A 16,497-nucleotide genomic window follows, 5' to 3' on the forward strand; every position below is an offset into this window, starting at 1 on the left:
CTAGGTTCAGAATTTTGCTTCCTTTTCCTGTGCATCCCTCAGCAATAAATTCAGGGAAGCTATGGGGAAGACACTGGGTTGGACACCCGGTTTCACTTAGAGATGAGCTTCCCTGGGGCTTTGCTGGCAAATGCTTTTGAGTAACTGGCCTTCCAAAAACTCACTCCTCACTTAATCTGCAGCATTGACATTTTCTCCATCCTTTTGTCTAGATGATTTAGCAAAACGATAATCATATCCTGATTACAGAGCTGTATAGTATATACTGAAAATTCAATAATTTAATCTCTCAAGCCAATGAGACTCTAATATATCCCTGGACTGGACAATGTTGGTTGATTTGGAGTAGGAGTAGGTTCTTCTATTAATCTAGTTGCTACAAAAAGTAGAGATTACCTAGAAGGGTAAAGAGGATAAGGACTTTGAGTTCATGTCATATAAAGATCAGTTGGGGAACAGGGGAGAACCTGGAGAAGAGGTCAAGCAGAGGTATGAGAGTGATCTTCACGAATTATGAAGGCTTTCATGTGAAAAGGGGATCAGATTTATTTTGTTAGCACCTGGCAAAAGTACCAGGAGCAATTGATGGACTTTATCGATTTATGTTATTAAAGTGTCAGGAAACAATTCCTGACAAAGAGAATTGTTCCCAATTGATGGAAGCTGCTTAAGGAGGTGGTGGGTGTTCACTAACTGAAGGTCTTCACACAGCCTGAAAGGTCACTTGTAGGACCGTATTCTGGTGGGAATTCCTCTTATGTTGGATTGAAGTTGTTAGCTTTTGAGGTTCCTTCCTAGTCTTAAATTCTGTGAATAAGAATAGGCAATTTCATCAACAAGTACTTTAAAAATAAAACAAACACTGCCACCAACTTTATTTACTCTTTTGGGTTACAAACCTTAATCTTCCAATATGAGTGTCCATTGCAAGGTCTCATTTCCAAGTGGGAAACTCAAAGCCTTGTAGATAGCTCTCTCTTCCCATGAGCAAACACAATAGAGGAGCATCATGGTCAGAGCCTCTAGCACTAGAATGGAATTATTAAGAACCATATTTATATCCCATCTCAGAGGTGACTCTGGGCAAGTCACTTTACCTATCCAAGGCTCAGTTTCCTTATCTGTAAAAACTGCCTAATAGGAGCAACTATCTCTGGGGATTATTGTGTGGAGGAAATGAGATAATATAAAGTGCTTTGGAAACTTTAAAATATATAAGTTATTATTAGATTAAGTAACTTGTGGCTTGGTTATGCAAATAAAAAACAAATAAAAATTATGATTATCACTGCTATCTCATTCTTTTCATTTTCTGTTTTAAGGACACGTCCCCGACTCCAACTTGCCTTTTTTTCCTTTCTCCTTCTCTCCAACCCTCCCACCTACTTCCCTTCATCTTCCAAGTGAGATGTATACACACTGGACACTCCTGCAACTCCTTATTCAACTAAATCTTTATTTAGAATCTTTGGAAGTCATAAAACATTGGATCCAATGATATACATACACACTCAGCAGCTGCATTTCACGGCTTGCTTCCCATGATCCACCTCTCCCAAATCATTATTCTTCTTTAAACAAAAGTCCAAATGGTTTGGCTAAAACCCAAAGTGTGGCTTTCTTCCAGAACTTGTCCTTCCTAGGTGAGAAGTACTTTCCCTTACTTCCCTATACACCATTACTGGCTTATTGGAAAGTTGCAATGTATTTTTTTTTTAAATTTTTGGCAGGTACATAACATAGAAAGTGCAAGTTATAAGAAGCAGGGGCCCCACCCATCCTGGACATTGTGACAAGGGCAAAGGGTCTCCTTTCCTTATATTTTCCTTTTACTGGGATACACACAAAAGGAGGAGGATGTGGGTGAAAAGGAATGGAACCCAAGACCCTGCAGTGTCCCAAAGGTGCCTTGGGCAGTCACTCTATCCTAGTCAGGAGGAAAACTGCTGAGGGTCCCATTTTCCAGTGTGATTTCTTCAAGGTGCATATCTAGTTTCAGGCCTGCCCGGTTGCTAGAGGGTCTCTGTGGATCCCGGAGGGTCCCGAATTTGTTGCTCCTCATGCACTGAGCAGTCGGTTCCTACTAACACTGCGCGGCCAGAAATCCATTAGAAGTTTGAGAAGCAATCAACGCCAGATACCAAAGACATTTCAGACATAAAATTCAGGCACTCTATGCTTTGGAATAGCCATGTAATATTCCAACATGTTAATGCACTTTGTGATTACATAGATTCAAAGAGGATTTTCCATTAAAATCTATCCTTATTAAATAACATTTTAAATTAGAGCCCATAAAATTTGCTTTTTATGACTTTCTGACCATTTACAAAATCGTGTTATGGTTAAATAACGCTAATCACTGACCTCGGTACTTATTCTTTCTAATACACTTATTATAGAGCTTGACAGGCAGCCAAGAGCATCGGCAGGCAAGCAGCCTCCCACCTCCCCCCACCCCTGTGCTAATAATGTACAGGACCAGTTTGAAAGATTTTCCCAGTTTTTGTGTTTTTGTTTTTGAATTTGCATTCCATGGCGTGCAGCTCTCTTGCAATGGAGTAGCCTCTCTGGAGCTAGAAGACCCGAGCAAAGCATGATTGTCCTCCCCTCCCGTCCCTAGCTCACTTATTAAATCGATTGGCGGCATCACGTGTCCCTTGATTCTGGCCCTCGCAGTCTGCTCAGACAGAATGGCTCACGTGAAGAGAACAGAAAGAGGAAGAATTCTGGCCCTGTCCTCTGTAGAAAGGGAAAGCAACTGGGCCCAGTGGCTGACCTGCCACCACCGGATACGGCTCCCACAGAGCTGTCCGAGAGTTGCACACTGGAAAGCCCTCCCTCCCAGGATGGGTTGGTGGAAACGTGCTAGCTCCAGGGGACCTCTGGGAACCCCAATATAATTCTTCCTTGTTGACCTTCAGAACACGAGTCTGACCGCTCCAGTGGAACAAAACAGCTTATCTGGGGAAATGGTCTTCTCTCCCAAAGGCGCGTTTCAGAAGTGGTCTTCAGAACCCGGCTCAGAAAATAACTGGGGGATGGTGTTCAGAAGACTGTCCGTATCTTTGTCTTCAAGCTCGCAAATTGACTCATTATAACCATCAAAGACTAACTCACAAAGGCCAAATTGGAGCCATGTTTCAATGGTAAAGACTTAATGAGAAGAGCACAGATAAAAGTCCCATAGGAGAATTTGCTATTTTATCATTTAGAGTGCTGGTAATTTAATTATACCACAATGTTTCCTCCTTGGAAAAATGATTAGCATTAGTAAATCAAGACAGAGATGACGAGTCACTCCGTGTTTGTTTCTGCTTATCGGCCGGGTTCCGACGACGCCATTCATCCTGTGTTTGCAATTCCAGGTGCAGCTGCTAGAAGGGGGAGCAGGGATGAGAAGCTGACCATTCAGTATGGAAGACCAGAGTTTATTTCAGTTGGAGAAATTCACCGCATCATGAGGGGAGAAAGAGGAGGACGAGGGGAAAAAAGAGAGAGTGAGATGATGATGATGATGATGATGACGATGGTCAGAGAGGATTTCTCTCTGCAGGGAGAGGAAACGCGCTCTTTTCTGAGCCTAGAGGAGACACTGATCAGACCGAGGACTAATGTTAACTGGTGCTTGGTTTTCATCCCAGCCGGGACTGTGCCTTGGGACGGAGATTTGGCCCCAGCAGCAGCGGCTGCTTCGGTGACTTTGCCGCGGCGCGCCGCAGCTCAGGACAGTACGGTCAGGGTCACAGTTCCCCTCTGACGTTTCAGGATGGCCACAGCTTGCTCGTGAGTCACGCCTTCCAGGGCCTCGCCATTGACAGCCAGGATCTGGTCCCCACGCTTCAGCCTCCCATCATCCGCAGCTGCTCCCTGCAAACAAGAGGGCACAGTCACCAATCTGGCCAGTCAGAGGGATTGAAATCCTTCCTCTGGAACCCTCACTCTAGCTGGGCTCCATGTAAAAGGATCCTTTCAAAGGCCACCTAAGGAACTCTTTCCATATCACCTTTTCTTTGGAAGAATACATGTTGTGGCCATTTGTTGGGGGTGTAGCAGAGGGATTCTGAGGGGCTAGATGAGAGTCCCTTCCACGTCTGAAAAATCTGATTTCTTTAACCACCCCTCCCCTCCCCAGTACTGATGATGAGGTTCCTCCAGATATGGTGCTACAGCAGAAAGAACACAGGCTATGGAGTTGAGGCCTTGGATTCAAATCCTGCCTTTCATCCTTAGGCATCACATCCCCCTGCTCCTAAATTTCCTTAACTGCACAAGGAGGAGTTTGGCTCCAAGTTCCTTTCTCTCATGTGCTCAAGGTAAAGCACAATTTTATTCTCCATCTTACCAAGGCTTTTTTAATTTTTCAAAGACCCACATGTGACATAGACACAAAATACCTTTGCAAATATGGTCTTGACATAAATTGGCAGGTCACCGTGGGGGCTTCCATAACCCCCCACAATACTGAAGCCCAGCCCATCAGTGCCTTTCTCCAGAGCAATCATCTTCGGCTGAGGAGTCCTGGAAGCAAATGAGAAGAGGAATTAGCAAGGGTTGTCTATGCTCAGAGAACGCATGCGGTGGAAAGGAAGAAGGGAGAACTGAGAGGGACTTTTGGTTTGATGGAAGGATGCAGATCGGACAGAGCCTTTTCCATGAGGGGTCAGAGCTTCTGGGACCACCTCTCAAAGCCAATGTCATGCGATATTCAGGCTGGGTTAAACCCATTGAGTAAAAATAGGTTGAGATTCTTTCTAGGTCACCTATGCTAGGCAGGGCAATGTTTCAATTTCAGAAAATAAACTGAGTCACGAGAGGTAAAATCACCCAACTAAAGTTGTGGGCATTGTGGGCTATTAAGCTCAGAAGCAGGAACAAAAACATGAGAAGATCACAATCTGTCTGGATTTTTATTTTTTTATATTTTATTTTATTTTATAATAACTTTTTGTTGATAGAACCCATGCCAGGGTAATTTTTTTTACAACATTATCCCTTGCACACTTCTGTTCCGATTTTTCCCCTCCTTCCCTCCACCCCGTCCCCTAGATGGCAAGCAGTCCTATATGTGTTAGATATGTTGTAGTATATCCTAGATACAATATATGTGTGCAGAACCCAACAGTTCTCTTGTTGCACAGGGAGAATTGGATTCAGAAGGTAGAAATAACCCGGGAAGAAAAACAAAAATGCAAGCAGTTTATATTCATTTCCCAGTGTTCTTTCTTTGGGTGTAGCTGCTTCTGTCCATTATTTATCCATTGAAACTCAGTTAGGTCTCTTTGTCAAAGAAATCCCCTTCCTTCAGAATACATCCTCATACAGTATCGTTGTCCAAGTGTATAATGATCTCCTGGCTCTGCTCATTTCACTTAGCATCAGTTCATGTAAGTCTCTCCAAGCCTCTCTGTATTCATCCTGCTGGTCATTTCTTACAGATCAATAATATTGTCTGGATTTTTATCACATTAACATTTTTAAATGATTTTTGAAACTTTAAAAATATTTTGTTGTTTTGCATGATTGCACATGTCTAATATGTCAATATAACATATTTAACCTGTATAACAAATGTATCCGACGGCTTACTATATCAGGTGGGAAAGAAGGGAGAAAATTTAAAACTTAAAAGAAATTTCCTCTCCCCAACAACAAATATTAAAAATTGTTTTTACATGTAATTGGGAATGAAATATTAAATTTTGTTTATTTTTATTTATAAAATATTTTATTTTTATTTTAAACATGAGATATTAAATGAAACAGTTTCCATGTACACAATAGAACAAAAAACAAGGATTGCATAGAAATGGTAGATTTCTATTTTGCATGATTTGCTTTGCTTTTTAAGTGTCCTTTTGGTGGATAAGAACTGAGCTGTAGTATCTGAGGCAATGAACAAAGTGCTGGGTCCAGAGTCGGGCAGACCTGAATTCAAATTCAGCTTTGGACATTTACTAGTTGCGTGACCCCAGGCAGATCACTTTTCCTTGGTCTAAATAGCAGCATCTACCGTATAAAGCTGCTGTGGGAAGCAAATGAGGCAATGTTTATCAAGTGTTTGCAAACATTAAAGAGATATATACATGTTAGCTCTTGTGACTATGATCCCTATAAAGTGATGTGCAAAGATCATGTAGCTCAGAGGCAAGATTTGAACTTGGGTCCTATAACTCATGAGTCCATACTCTTACCCATGGACCATGAGGAATAAAGCTCATGAGTTTGGATACTACTACTATTACTCATAGACGGATTTATAGTCATGATGTTGGGGATGTGGAAAAACAGACTGAGTGGATACAATTGTCTTGCTGAGACTTCTGGGTTTCAAATTTGGGCCACAGAGGGAAGAGGGGGCTGTTCCTTCCACTAATAATGGCCAACGTTTCTAGAGAGCTTTACAATTCATTAAGTACCTTACGTATGTTCCTCTTTTGCTAACTTCTCACTCATCTTGCCGGGCCGGTGGGGGTCACGGGAGCAGCATGGAGCTGGGGGGACCTCAGTGGCCGGCAAACCTAGACCCGCTCCCCCCCAAGATAAGTCCCAAGACATGGAGGTTTACAAAGCTCAAGTGTTTCCCAGAGTCACTCAGCTAGTCTGCGTCAGAAACGAGCTACTGAGCCAGCATTTGTTGGCGACAAACCCAGTGCTTTATCAATGGCGTCATACGTGTACCTCTATATTCTACAGCTTGGAAGAATTATAGCCTGGACATTACCCTGAACTTTGCCAGTGTGGCTAATCAATACGGGTCAATCCTGATCACTTACTCTGGGTCTTCTGGGTGATGGTCGCCGTCCAGGGAGCCAAGGTAGTAGCTGGCAGACATGCTTTCCAGCTGAGATGCAATGGCATTGATATTAGTATCAGCTACTACCTACGGAGAACGAGGAAGAAACTGGTGAGAAGAACTCAAGCTTGAGCTTCACTATGGGACATAGGACCAGGGATGCTCATGGCCCCAACCCCGTTCACGACTGCCTACCTTTACAGCTCTCCCTTCTCCCTTCTGCCTCGTACATGTCAGCTTCTTTTCAGACTTGGCACAAATGACACCTTCTCCTAGAAGCTATTTTCCTGGTCATCCCCCATCCCAGGCTCGCTCTTCTATTCTGGATATATTTTGTACGTCCCTGCTCTCTCCCCCATTAGAATGTAAACTCTTTGAGCTCTGTTTCACATTGGTCTGAGGCTTTTAATACCATGGGAAGTATACAGTTGGTGCTTAATAAATATTTAATTCCCATGAGACAAAGCCTCTAGTCCCTTTAGCATGCCATTCACCCTTCTCGTGGCTCACTCTAGCTTCTGAACATCCTTTCTAAAATGCAGGACCTAGAACGCAATCTGACAAACACAGTCCCTTTAAGGAAAGAACATTTCCAACCACTTAAGTAAATCTCCTCTGGAAATAGTCTATAGCTGGACAAACTAGACTGGGTCCCAAACAAAAGACTCTTGAAATCTTAGTCTTAAAAAACAACTCCTTTGATCTGAGCCACAGCCCCCATTTCTTTCACATTAAAGTGATAAGCCAGCAGTTTTGCTTCTTTCTTAGCCGATAAAACTATCGTGCAGTTTCCGATGAAGTGCGGCGATTACAATTGGACTTTGCGGGGTGCCTCGTCGGAACTGACTGCTGCCCCTCAGTTACCGATGGGCTCCATCTTGTAGAAATTGGAAATGTTGAAATAAAAGGAGAGATAATTAACTGCAGCAACGCTTGTGACTTCCCAGTACATTTCCCCCTCTGACAATATCCTGGGGCTACCGAGGCTGATAAATAATTGTCTGCTTTGCTCGATCACGTCTCTGTACCGGGAAGTTAAAGTGTGGGCAACTACTCAGGCTACAGAAAATGAACATTATGCTTCCTCCCTTCTTTTCAAGGCAGAGGAAATTAATACATGGGGCAGCTCAGTCACAGTGTCTGGGCGTAAGGAAAGAACTCATTTCCCATTCCCAGCCAACCTGGGTTAACAAAAGAACATTGGAAGCCAAAAAGCTTGTTGATTTATCACGCGTAGCGAAGAGTAATTTTTCTCTCCTCGTTAGGATTTCGCAAAATCGTGCTCACCGCCTGGATGGGTGGCATTAAGGAATTTCTGAATAAAAATAATAATTTCTTGCTTTTCAGCCGGCATAATTCACGGCGGCGGCTTCCCGGCTGGGCTGTGCCAGTTCCTGCCAGTGATGCTCAATCTTTTCTGAAGGCCACTTATCTACCTATTGCAGCTGCGCGGCCCATTTATCACCGTACCTGCAGAATAATGCGCCCGTAAGCATTCTTGAGTAGATTAACAACATCAGCGTGAGACAGTCCATCCAGAGGTTGCCCGTTAATGCTGACAATCCGGTCCCCAACCTGGAAGGACAAAAGTGGAAAGAAATGACTATCATTAGGGAAAAATTTAATTTGAGGAGAATGCTGGAAATTCTTTGGGAGCTAGCGGCTTTTGTGCGGCTTCTGTGTCCCCCCCCCCTTGGAGAATATGTGTTCAAGGAAGGAAGAGGAAATTTTATGATTCCAGAGAAGAATTTTTTTCTTTTCCAGACCCCATCAGAGAAATGTTTTAACAGGGCTTAGATTTTATTATTAAATCGGTGACGTGGAAAAATGACCCAGCACAGTGCTTTTATAAGCTACTAATGAGGAGGCTGCAGACGGACGCCCGCCGATGAGAGTGAGGGGTGCAAATTGGCTGGTCGATAAAACCCTAAATAGTCACAGCTTTATTTTCCTAGCTAAGTAAAGATGGGGTGGTAATAGGCACAATTTCATAAAAATCTTGCTTCTTGTGCTTAAGGAAAAGCTTACGGGGAGAACCCTTTTCATTTAAAAATCAATTTTGAGCTGAATGAGGTATATAAAAAAGGGGCTACAAAGGAATGACCACTTAGGCCTTTCATCGAGGAAACTCTGATCCAAGCAATCCCCTAAGACCCAACCAGTCTGCAGGATGCCCACGAGTGACTGCCTCAGTCTGTGGTTCAAATGAGGAGGTTATAAGAAGTGGTCGGGGGGCAACGGCCGTGAGCGTCTCTCTTGCTCTGCTCCATCCCACCGCCATTTTGCATTTCGGGTCCTGCTCGGTACCTTTTTCTTTCCTTACCTTGAGCTTCTGTGTACGTGCTGCAACTCCGCTGGCTTGAATCATGGCGATAAAGATGGGAATATCTCCCAGCGGGCTGCCCTTTCCCCCTGCTATGCTGATCCCCAGGGCATCGTTCAGCTCCTGACAAGGGGGAGAAAAGAGCGGGATCCGTCAAGCCGGCTGTGCCAGGAATAAGCGCCAGGCGAGCGGCTTATTGCTGCCACCTTGTTAAGTGCTGCACAGGCGACCATCAACGTGTCTATGTGTCCTTGTTAAAAAAAAACTATCAGTAAAAGTTCAGTTTCTTCTAGAACGGCAGTTCCCCTTCCCCCTCTGTATACTGAAATGTTTGTGTTTGTTAATGATTATGTTCAAAGTACAAAAAAAGACAAAAGAGCAGGAATCATGTGAGGGGCAGATTCATGACCTCAGGATCAAAAATGATTTCTAAAACCCAAGATCTTGGCTAAGCCTGAGAACCAGCGCGGGAGCTGATGGCAGTGCGGAGTGGAGGAACTGAAGACCTTTGGTCAATTGCTGGCCCTCTCATTTATGAGTCAGTTTCTGGCCTTAGTTTCCCCGTTTGGTAGAACAGAAGCTTCCTGTGGGTAAGCATTCTCTCACTTGTGGATTGGTGTCTCCGGGGATAATGCCGTACCTGGACCCTCAGAGGAACTTAATAAATCCTTGGTGGTTGAAAGAAGCAGAGAAGGGTTGTGGGTAGATCATGAAGCCAGAACAACCTGGCTTCAAATCTTACCTTGGACAACTCCCAAGTATGGAACCCACAGAAAGTCATTTAACCAGTTTTCTTATTTTTAAAAAGAAAGAACTAGACTCAGACCTTTAAGATCCTTTCAGCTCTTATATTTATTTTTTAAAAAGTTATTTAAACTATCAATAAAACTCTGGACTCTGGAAATAAACAGGCAGGGTGGGAAGAGAGCATTTCCCAGGACTTTTTCACTTTGTATTCCCTTAAAGAGAGAAATCTGCTTATGCTCCCATCACTTCCTGGCCTTGAGGAAATACTCGGAGGGGAGGAGAATACAGGGAGCACGTGCTGGGCTTCTCTCAGAGACCCAACTTCCAACCCTGACTATATGCTTCGATAGATATCTGCCCCAGAGAAAAGTCATTGGAGCTTTCTGCACTTCCATGTCCTCTGTAAAAGGAAAGAAGGTCTGTCAGGGGCAGGGTTCTTAATCTGGGCTTCCTAAATTTATTAAAATATATGAGAGAAAGAAAGAGAGAGGGGGGAGGGAGTAAGAGAGAGAGAGAGAGAGAGAGAGAGAGAGACAGAGAGTGTGTGTGTGTGTGTGTGTGATGGGAAAGGAGGAGAGAGGAGAGAGAGAATGTATGCTCAATTGCAATACACTTTGTTTCCTTAGTAATACAACCACCCTTTTCTAAGTATTTAAAACCAAAATTTGGGGAAGGGGTTTCACTGCCCCAGGGATCCTAAACACACAAAAGGGGAATGATCTTGGACTAGAAGATTTTTCCTTATGAAACTCTGTAGAAACAGGCTTGAGATCTATCCTCAGGAGATTAGTTAAGGCAGGCTCTGCACAAACTGTTCTGGCAAGTCAAATAAATATACTGATGCAGATGATAGTGTCGGACATCACATCAGAGAGACCCGAGTTCTAATCCAGGCTCAGACACTTACTAGCTGTTTGAACTTGGAAAAGACACTTTACCTCTGTCTGCCTCAGTGTCCTTGACTATAAAATAGAGACATTCATTAATAGCACCTACATCCCTGAGTTGTTATGAGGATGAAGATATAATATTGTAAGATGCTTTCCAAACTTTAGCTACTAGTGACCCCATTCATTCATTCACTCATTCACTCATTGAAGTCCCAAAGTTTGACCCTTTTTCTAGGGACTCTGAATCCATCAGAGGGAATGAGATAAGGAGCAAGGACAATATCAAGGGCATCAGAGCAGGTAAGGACATTTCTAAGACGTGTATACTGGAGCACATCTGGGAAATCTTACTACAATTAGACTTTGAAGTGGGAAGAAATTGGAAAGGGGAAATTTGGATCTTGTCTAACACCTGCATTTTATAGATGAGTAAACTGAGGCTCAGAGAGAGACAAGCTGTTTTTAGCCACGTCATCTGTGCTGTAAGTGACAGGCTATCTGATTCCAAAGTCAAGGTATCGCCAACAGGCCGTGCTGGACCTGAGCCCAGGTGGAGCTGCCCAAAAGCATGGGACACATCGGGAGAATAATGAGGCGACAGTCTGGTTAGCTCAGTTCTCCTTTGGCGACAGCAAGAGAAAAGTCTTGAAAAGAAGCTCAGAAGCAGAGAAGGCCAGAAGTTTGGCTCCTTCAGGAAATTTTGGGGCAAATGAACCACGTGTAGGAAGCAAACTTGCAACATGGCCCACCCAAGCCTTGGAGCCCCCAGCTACGCCTTGCCCCCCACAGCAAACAGAATTTGCAATCATAGTTCCTCCAATTTTCAATTCAAAAAATTGAGCAGCTGTTTATTCATCGTGTATTTGATGCCAGAAAGATAAAAGTTTAGAGAAGATGAGGTCCTTCCCCCTCAAAGTGCTTACATTAGTTGAGGGATAAGATGTCAATCCAAATAATGAGAATACAAAATGTCCCAGGCGCAGCCAAAAGTGGTCCCAAAGCCAAGTAAAAAGCTTTGGCAGTAGTGAGTTTCCCTTCACCAGATACTTCAGCAGACACTGGCTGACCACTTGTTGGGAGCTTATGGAAAGGATTCTCCTTGGGGCACAGGCGGGACTCGATGGCCAGTGAGGTCTCTGCCAACTCTGAGATTCAACTGGCAAACATTTCTTAGTACTGAAAGGCTACCACGGGTCAAGTGCTCCGGGAATACAAAGACAAAACTGAGACTGTCCCTGTCCTCAAGGACCTTGCATTCTCCCTACGGTATTAACAAAAATAAAACAAAATCCACAGGATGACATTGGTAGTTTAATATTGAAAGTCTGAAAGGGAGGTGTAATGCAAGGTGTTGTGTGAGGTCTGAGGAGGAAGAGGCCATTTCTGATTGAGGGCGGATCCAGAAGGGTTCGGAACCAGAATTGTCCAAGTGCTCCCTTGGACACAAATGAGAGACTTGGAATGGCTGCCGGAGGTCAGACTTACCCTTATGATCTCCACAGTTCTTGGGCCCACATCAGCTCCTGCTAAATAAAGAAGCACAAAGTTAACTTTCTTAACTAGGAGACAGTTCAATGAAAAGATAATAATGTTAAGTGGAAACTGCCTGGTCCCTTTCAAAAGCCAATCTTTAGGTAGCCATTTTTTCTCAAAAGTCAAACGTTAAGTCATTTAGTCAGATCTGACTCTTCAAGAATCCCTTTGGGATTTTCTTGGCAAAGAGACTTTGCAAAGATATTGCCATTTCCTTCTCCAGCTCATTTTACAGATGAGGAAACTGAGGCAAACAGTGGTTAAGTGATTTACCCACTAAGTATTAGATTTTAACTCCTAATTCCACTCTGCACTCCAAAGAAGGAAAGAAAAAGAGGGAAAGGGAAGGAAAGAGAAAGAGGGAAGGAAAGAGAAAGAAGGAAAGAGAAAGAGGGAAAAGGAAGGAAAAGAAGGAAAGAAAAAAAATTTTTCCCCAAAATTTCACATTTAACCTGTATTTAACCCTGTGCCAACTAACCAATGAGGCGCCATTGATCATGGACTGCGCCTGCAGTTACAAGGAAAAGAGTTTGGCTGGCGATGGGCAGATATGTAAACACTGCACTTGGTCACCAGATGCTCAACGGTGTCATGGAAGTGGGGAGAGGGAGAGAACTCGCCCAGCTGACCTTGACACCAGGCCTCTTTCTGGAAAGAGCCTTTTTTGTTGTTTATTTATTTGTTTGGGGTTTTTTGTTGTACTGAATTGAAGTCTGACCTACAGGTACAACATGCTTTTTTTTTTTTTTCTCATCTATTTAAAGAGATTTCAACTGTGAACTTGTAGCCTGCCTCTGACAACCGATCTCATTTTGCGTGTGTGGCTATAGTGGTCAAAGCACAGTACAGAAGGGACAGTGAGTCGGCCTTGGAGACAGGGACACCAGATTCAAGTCCCACTTCTAAACCATTCTAGTCTCAGAGGAGAGTATTTAGGCTATCCATTTTATGGGGTGGAAGGAACAGGTCCTGGTGTCATAATGTGAAAAAAAAGGGCTTTGGAACTACTAAAATGTCAGCTGCTATTCATTTTTAATGAACTCTGTCTCTCCTTCCTTCTTTATTCTTCTCTACCTCCCTCTTTCTCTGTCCCTCTCCCTCTTTTTCTTTCCTCTTCTACCTCCCTCTTTCTCTTTCCTTCTCTATCTCCCTTCTCTCGTTCCTTCCCTTTCCCTTTTTCCTTCTCTGTGTCCCCCTTTCTCTTTCCTTCTCTCCCTCTCTTGACCCTTTCCCTCTCCCTTCCCACCTCCTTATTTCTCACCCTCCCTTTTCCCTTATCCCCGCTCCCCCCAAGCACAAACTGATGACCCGCTTCTAATGACCTCCACTTTCTTCCTTTTCTCTGTGTGAACTGCTTTAATCTATTGGTTTTATTTTATAAGACCTCTGGGGATTTTTTCCCTTCTGTTCCAAATGCTTCACTGCTTCAATAAAGTGGAAGGAATATTTCACATTGAAGCCGTCTGGCCTTGTTTACTGTTGATAGACCCAGGACAACCCAGAGCAACAGGTCTTGACCTCAAGGCCTTGGCCGAAGATTTGGACCCAAGTGAAGTTCTTGCCCCAGCGAGGAGACGACCTGAATATTTTCCACTTCCTTGCGTAGACTCAAGACTTCCACGGCAAGGCAAACCATACCCGAGTTTCTCTGGGAAGAGTCCGAGGTCCTCTTGGTGCTAACCAGGTTTTGCAAGCTGGTGATGACGGGAGCCAGGGAAGGAGGAAAACTGCTGCGGACACTGGATAGACCCGTCTGCAACGAGAAAAGTAGCCAGACTGAAAAATCTGGTCCTCACAATTACCTGGGAAATAGGTGATGCTGTTAAGTATTTTGCATAAGCAAGATAAATGTGCAAATATCCTTAGAAGAATTGCACATGTTTAACCTGTATTGGTTGACTTGTAATCTAGGGGAGGAAAAAAATATGGAACACAAGGCTTTGCAAGGGTGAATGCTGAAAACTCTCTTTGCATGTATTTTGAAAAATAAAAAAAAATTATAAAAAAAAAGCATTTTGCAGAAACTGAGGTTTAGGGAAATATAGCTATTAAATGTCAGAAGAAAATTGGAACTCAAGCCTTTCTCACTATGTCCAAGGCTCTTTCTACTATGTCACCTAGTGGGTCAATGTGGTACTGCAGCAAGAGGCTTAGAAATTGGAGGGTCCAGTTTCTAAGCCCCATTAACTGATGCTGATGCATTTCAGTTCTTCTTGCTGGCCCTCAACTCCCTCACTTGGAAAATGAGACACATGGGACACAAGCTTAGCATCCTTGCTGTCATCCAGGTTTCTGTTTAAATGCTTTTCTTTTCCATCAGTTTGGGAGAAAGTGGGCACAATCTACTGGAAACTTTGGGACAGAATGGGGTCGCTTGGGCATGTTTGCAATTCCAAGGAAGGCCATGTATTCATGTGAAGGAGGTGAAAGAGACAGGTATGGGGAGGTGATATGTGATGAGGAGGGGAGAAGGAGGGGTATCATGGCAGTGGCCCCCAAAACTTCTCCATTATTTATTGATTTTTCTTTTTAAATCTCAAGATCCAAATTCTCTCCTTCCTTCCTCCCCCCTCTCCTACCCAGCAAGAAGGCAAGAAATAGGATATAAAATTATACATTTTCAGGTATTTACTTTTTAAATTAAGAAAAAATATACTTCAATTTGCACTCAAGAATTAATCGATTCTTTCTAGGACAAGAGCAATTTTTTCCTCAGTTCCAAAGGATTGCAGAACTGTCTTAGATCACTGTATTGATCAGAGTAGCCAAGTCTTTCCCAGTTGGTCATCCTTATAGTATTGCTATTACTGTTCTCCATGATTTCTAGGTTCTGCTCACTTCATTCTCTATGAGTACACACAGGTCTGAAAGCACCCCGTCTTGTCGCTTCTTATACAACACTAGCACTCCAAGTCAGAGGCTACAACTTGTTTGCCCGATTGATGAGCATTCTCTCAATTTGAAATTCTTTGCCATCCCAAAAAGAATTGTTATAAAAAATGTTGTACATATCTTTGGGATAAAGACCTAGTAATGGCATTGTTGGATCAAAGGATATACACAGTTTTATAGCCCTGTGAGCATAATTCTCAATTGTTCTCCAGGAGAAGAGGTAGACCCATTCAATACTCCACCGACAGTTTATTAGTGTACCTGTTTTCCTCTCAACTCCTCCAGCTTTGTTCCACGAGACTTCAAGAAACAAGAAAATGGGAGTTGTTTTAATTTGCCTTTCTCTATTCAATAGGAATTTAGAACATTTTTAAATATGACTATAAATAGCTATGCTTTCTTCTTTTGAAAACTGACCCTTTGTCAATAAGAGAATGATTCATTTTTAAAAAATTAGTCTCAATTCTATACTCAGTACATATAGGAGAAATGAGATTGTTATCAGAGAAACTTAGTGGGAATTTTTTGATATTACTTGATTATAGTACCTTTTAGCAAAATGTAATTTCCCTGTTTCTTTTAATTTAGGTCTATTTTTGTTTTGCTTTGTCTGAGATTATGATTGCTACCCCAGTCTTTTCTTTTTTTTTAACTTAAGCTGAAGCATATTAGATTCTGCTCCAATTCTTTATTTTAGTTTTCTGTGTGACGTTCTGTTTCAGGTGTGTCTTTTGTAAACAATATATTGTTAGATCCTGGTTTCTAATCCATTTTGTGATCCACTTCCTTTTTATGGGTGAGCTCATCACACTCATTCACAATCCTGATTAATAACTGCATTTCTGTCCACCATATTACTTTATTTCTTCTTCTCTTTCTCTTGTATTGCTGTTCTTTCTCAAAAACCTCTTTTGCTTTTAACCACTGCCTTCCTTCATCTGCCTGTTTATGATCTCTGTACCATCCCAACCCTGCCTCCTTACTTCTATCATCTTTTTCTCCTGTTTCCCTATTGAATAAGTTGGATTTCTATAAACAATTGTGTATATATATTACTCCCTCTTTAACCAATTCTAATTAGAGTCAGGTTCAAGCATTACCCGTTCCCTATTTTCCCTTCCACTATAAAAACTCTTTCTTGTAAGTGCAAGTCTTTTATGTGAGAAAATTTACGTCATTTTACTTCTCCCTTATCCCTTCTCACATTGCCCTTTTTTTCATCACTGTTAGTTCAGTTTAGTTTAGTTTTTTTAAATTAGCCCAACATAATCAATTCATAGTCCTACCCTGTGTCTATGGAGACTACCTCTAACTTG

General features: G+C 42.7%; 1 protein-coding gene across 1 annotated transcript in view; it reads right to left on the reverse strand.

The window, feature by feature from the left end:
- Nucleotides 1-1,436: 1,436 nt before the first annotated feature.
- PATJ (PATJ crumbs cell polarity complex component) overlaps nucleotides 1,437-16,497 on the reverse strand; it is a 325,629-nt gene continuing 310,568 nt past the window's right edge. The window contains exons 38-44 of the mRNA XM_051999546.1: nucleotides 13,928-14,042; nucleotides 12,242-12,279; nucleotides 9,120-9,242; nucleotides 8,267-8,371; nucleotides 6,777-6,883; nucleotides 4,398-4,521; nucleotides 1,437-3,870 (exon numbers count right to left, since the gene is read on the reverse strand). Of these exons, the coding sequence (XP_051855506.1) occupies nucleotides 3,724-3,870; nucleotides 4,398-4,521; nucleotides 6,777-6,883; nucleotides 8,267-8,371; nucleotides 9,120-9,242; nucleotides 12,242-12,279; nucleotides 13,928-14,042 (759 nt within the window). The 3' untranslated portion in view covers nucleotides 1,437-3,723. The remainder of the gene's footprint in view (nucleotides 3,871-4,397; nucleotides 4,522-6,776; nucleotides 6,884-8,266; nucleotides 8,372-9,119; nucleotides 9,243-12,241; nucleotides 12,280-13,927; nucleotides 14,043-16,497) is intronic.

Source organism: Antechinus flavipes, chromosome 4, assembly GCF_016432865.1.
Source record: "Antechinus flavipes isolate AdamAnt ecotype Samford, QLD, Australia chromosome 4, AdamAnt_v2, whole genome shotgun sequence".
NCBI lineage: Eukaryota > Metazoa > Chordata > Mammalia > Dasyuromorphia > Dasyuridae > Antechinus > Antechinus flavipes.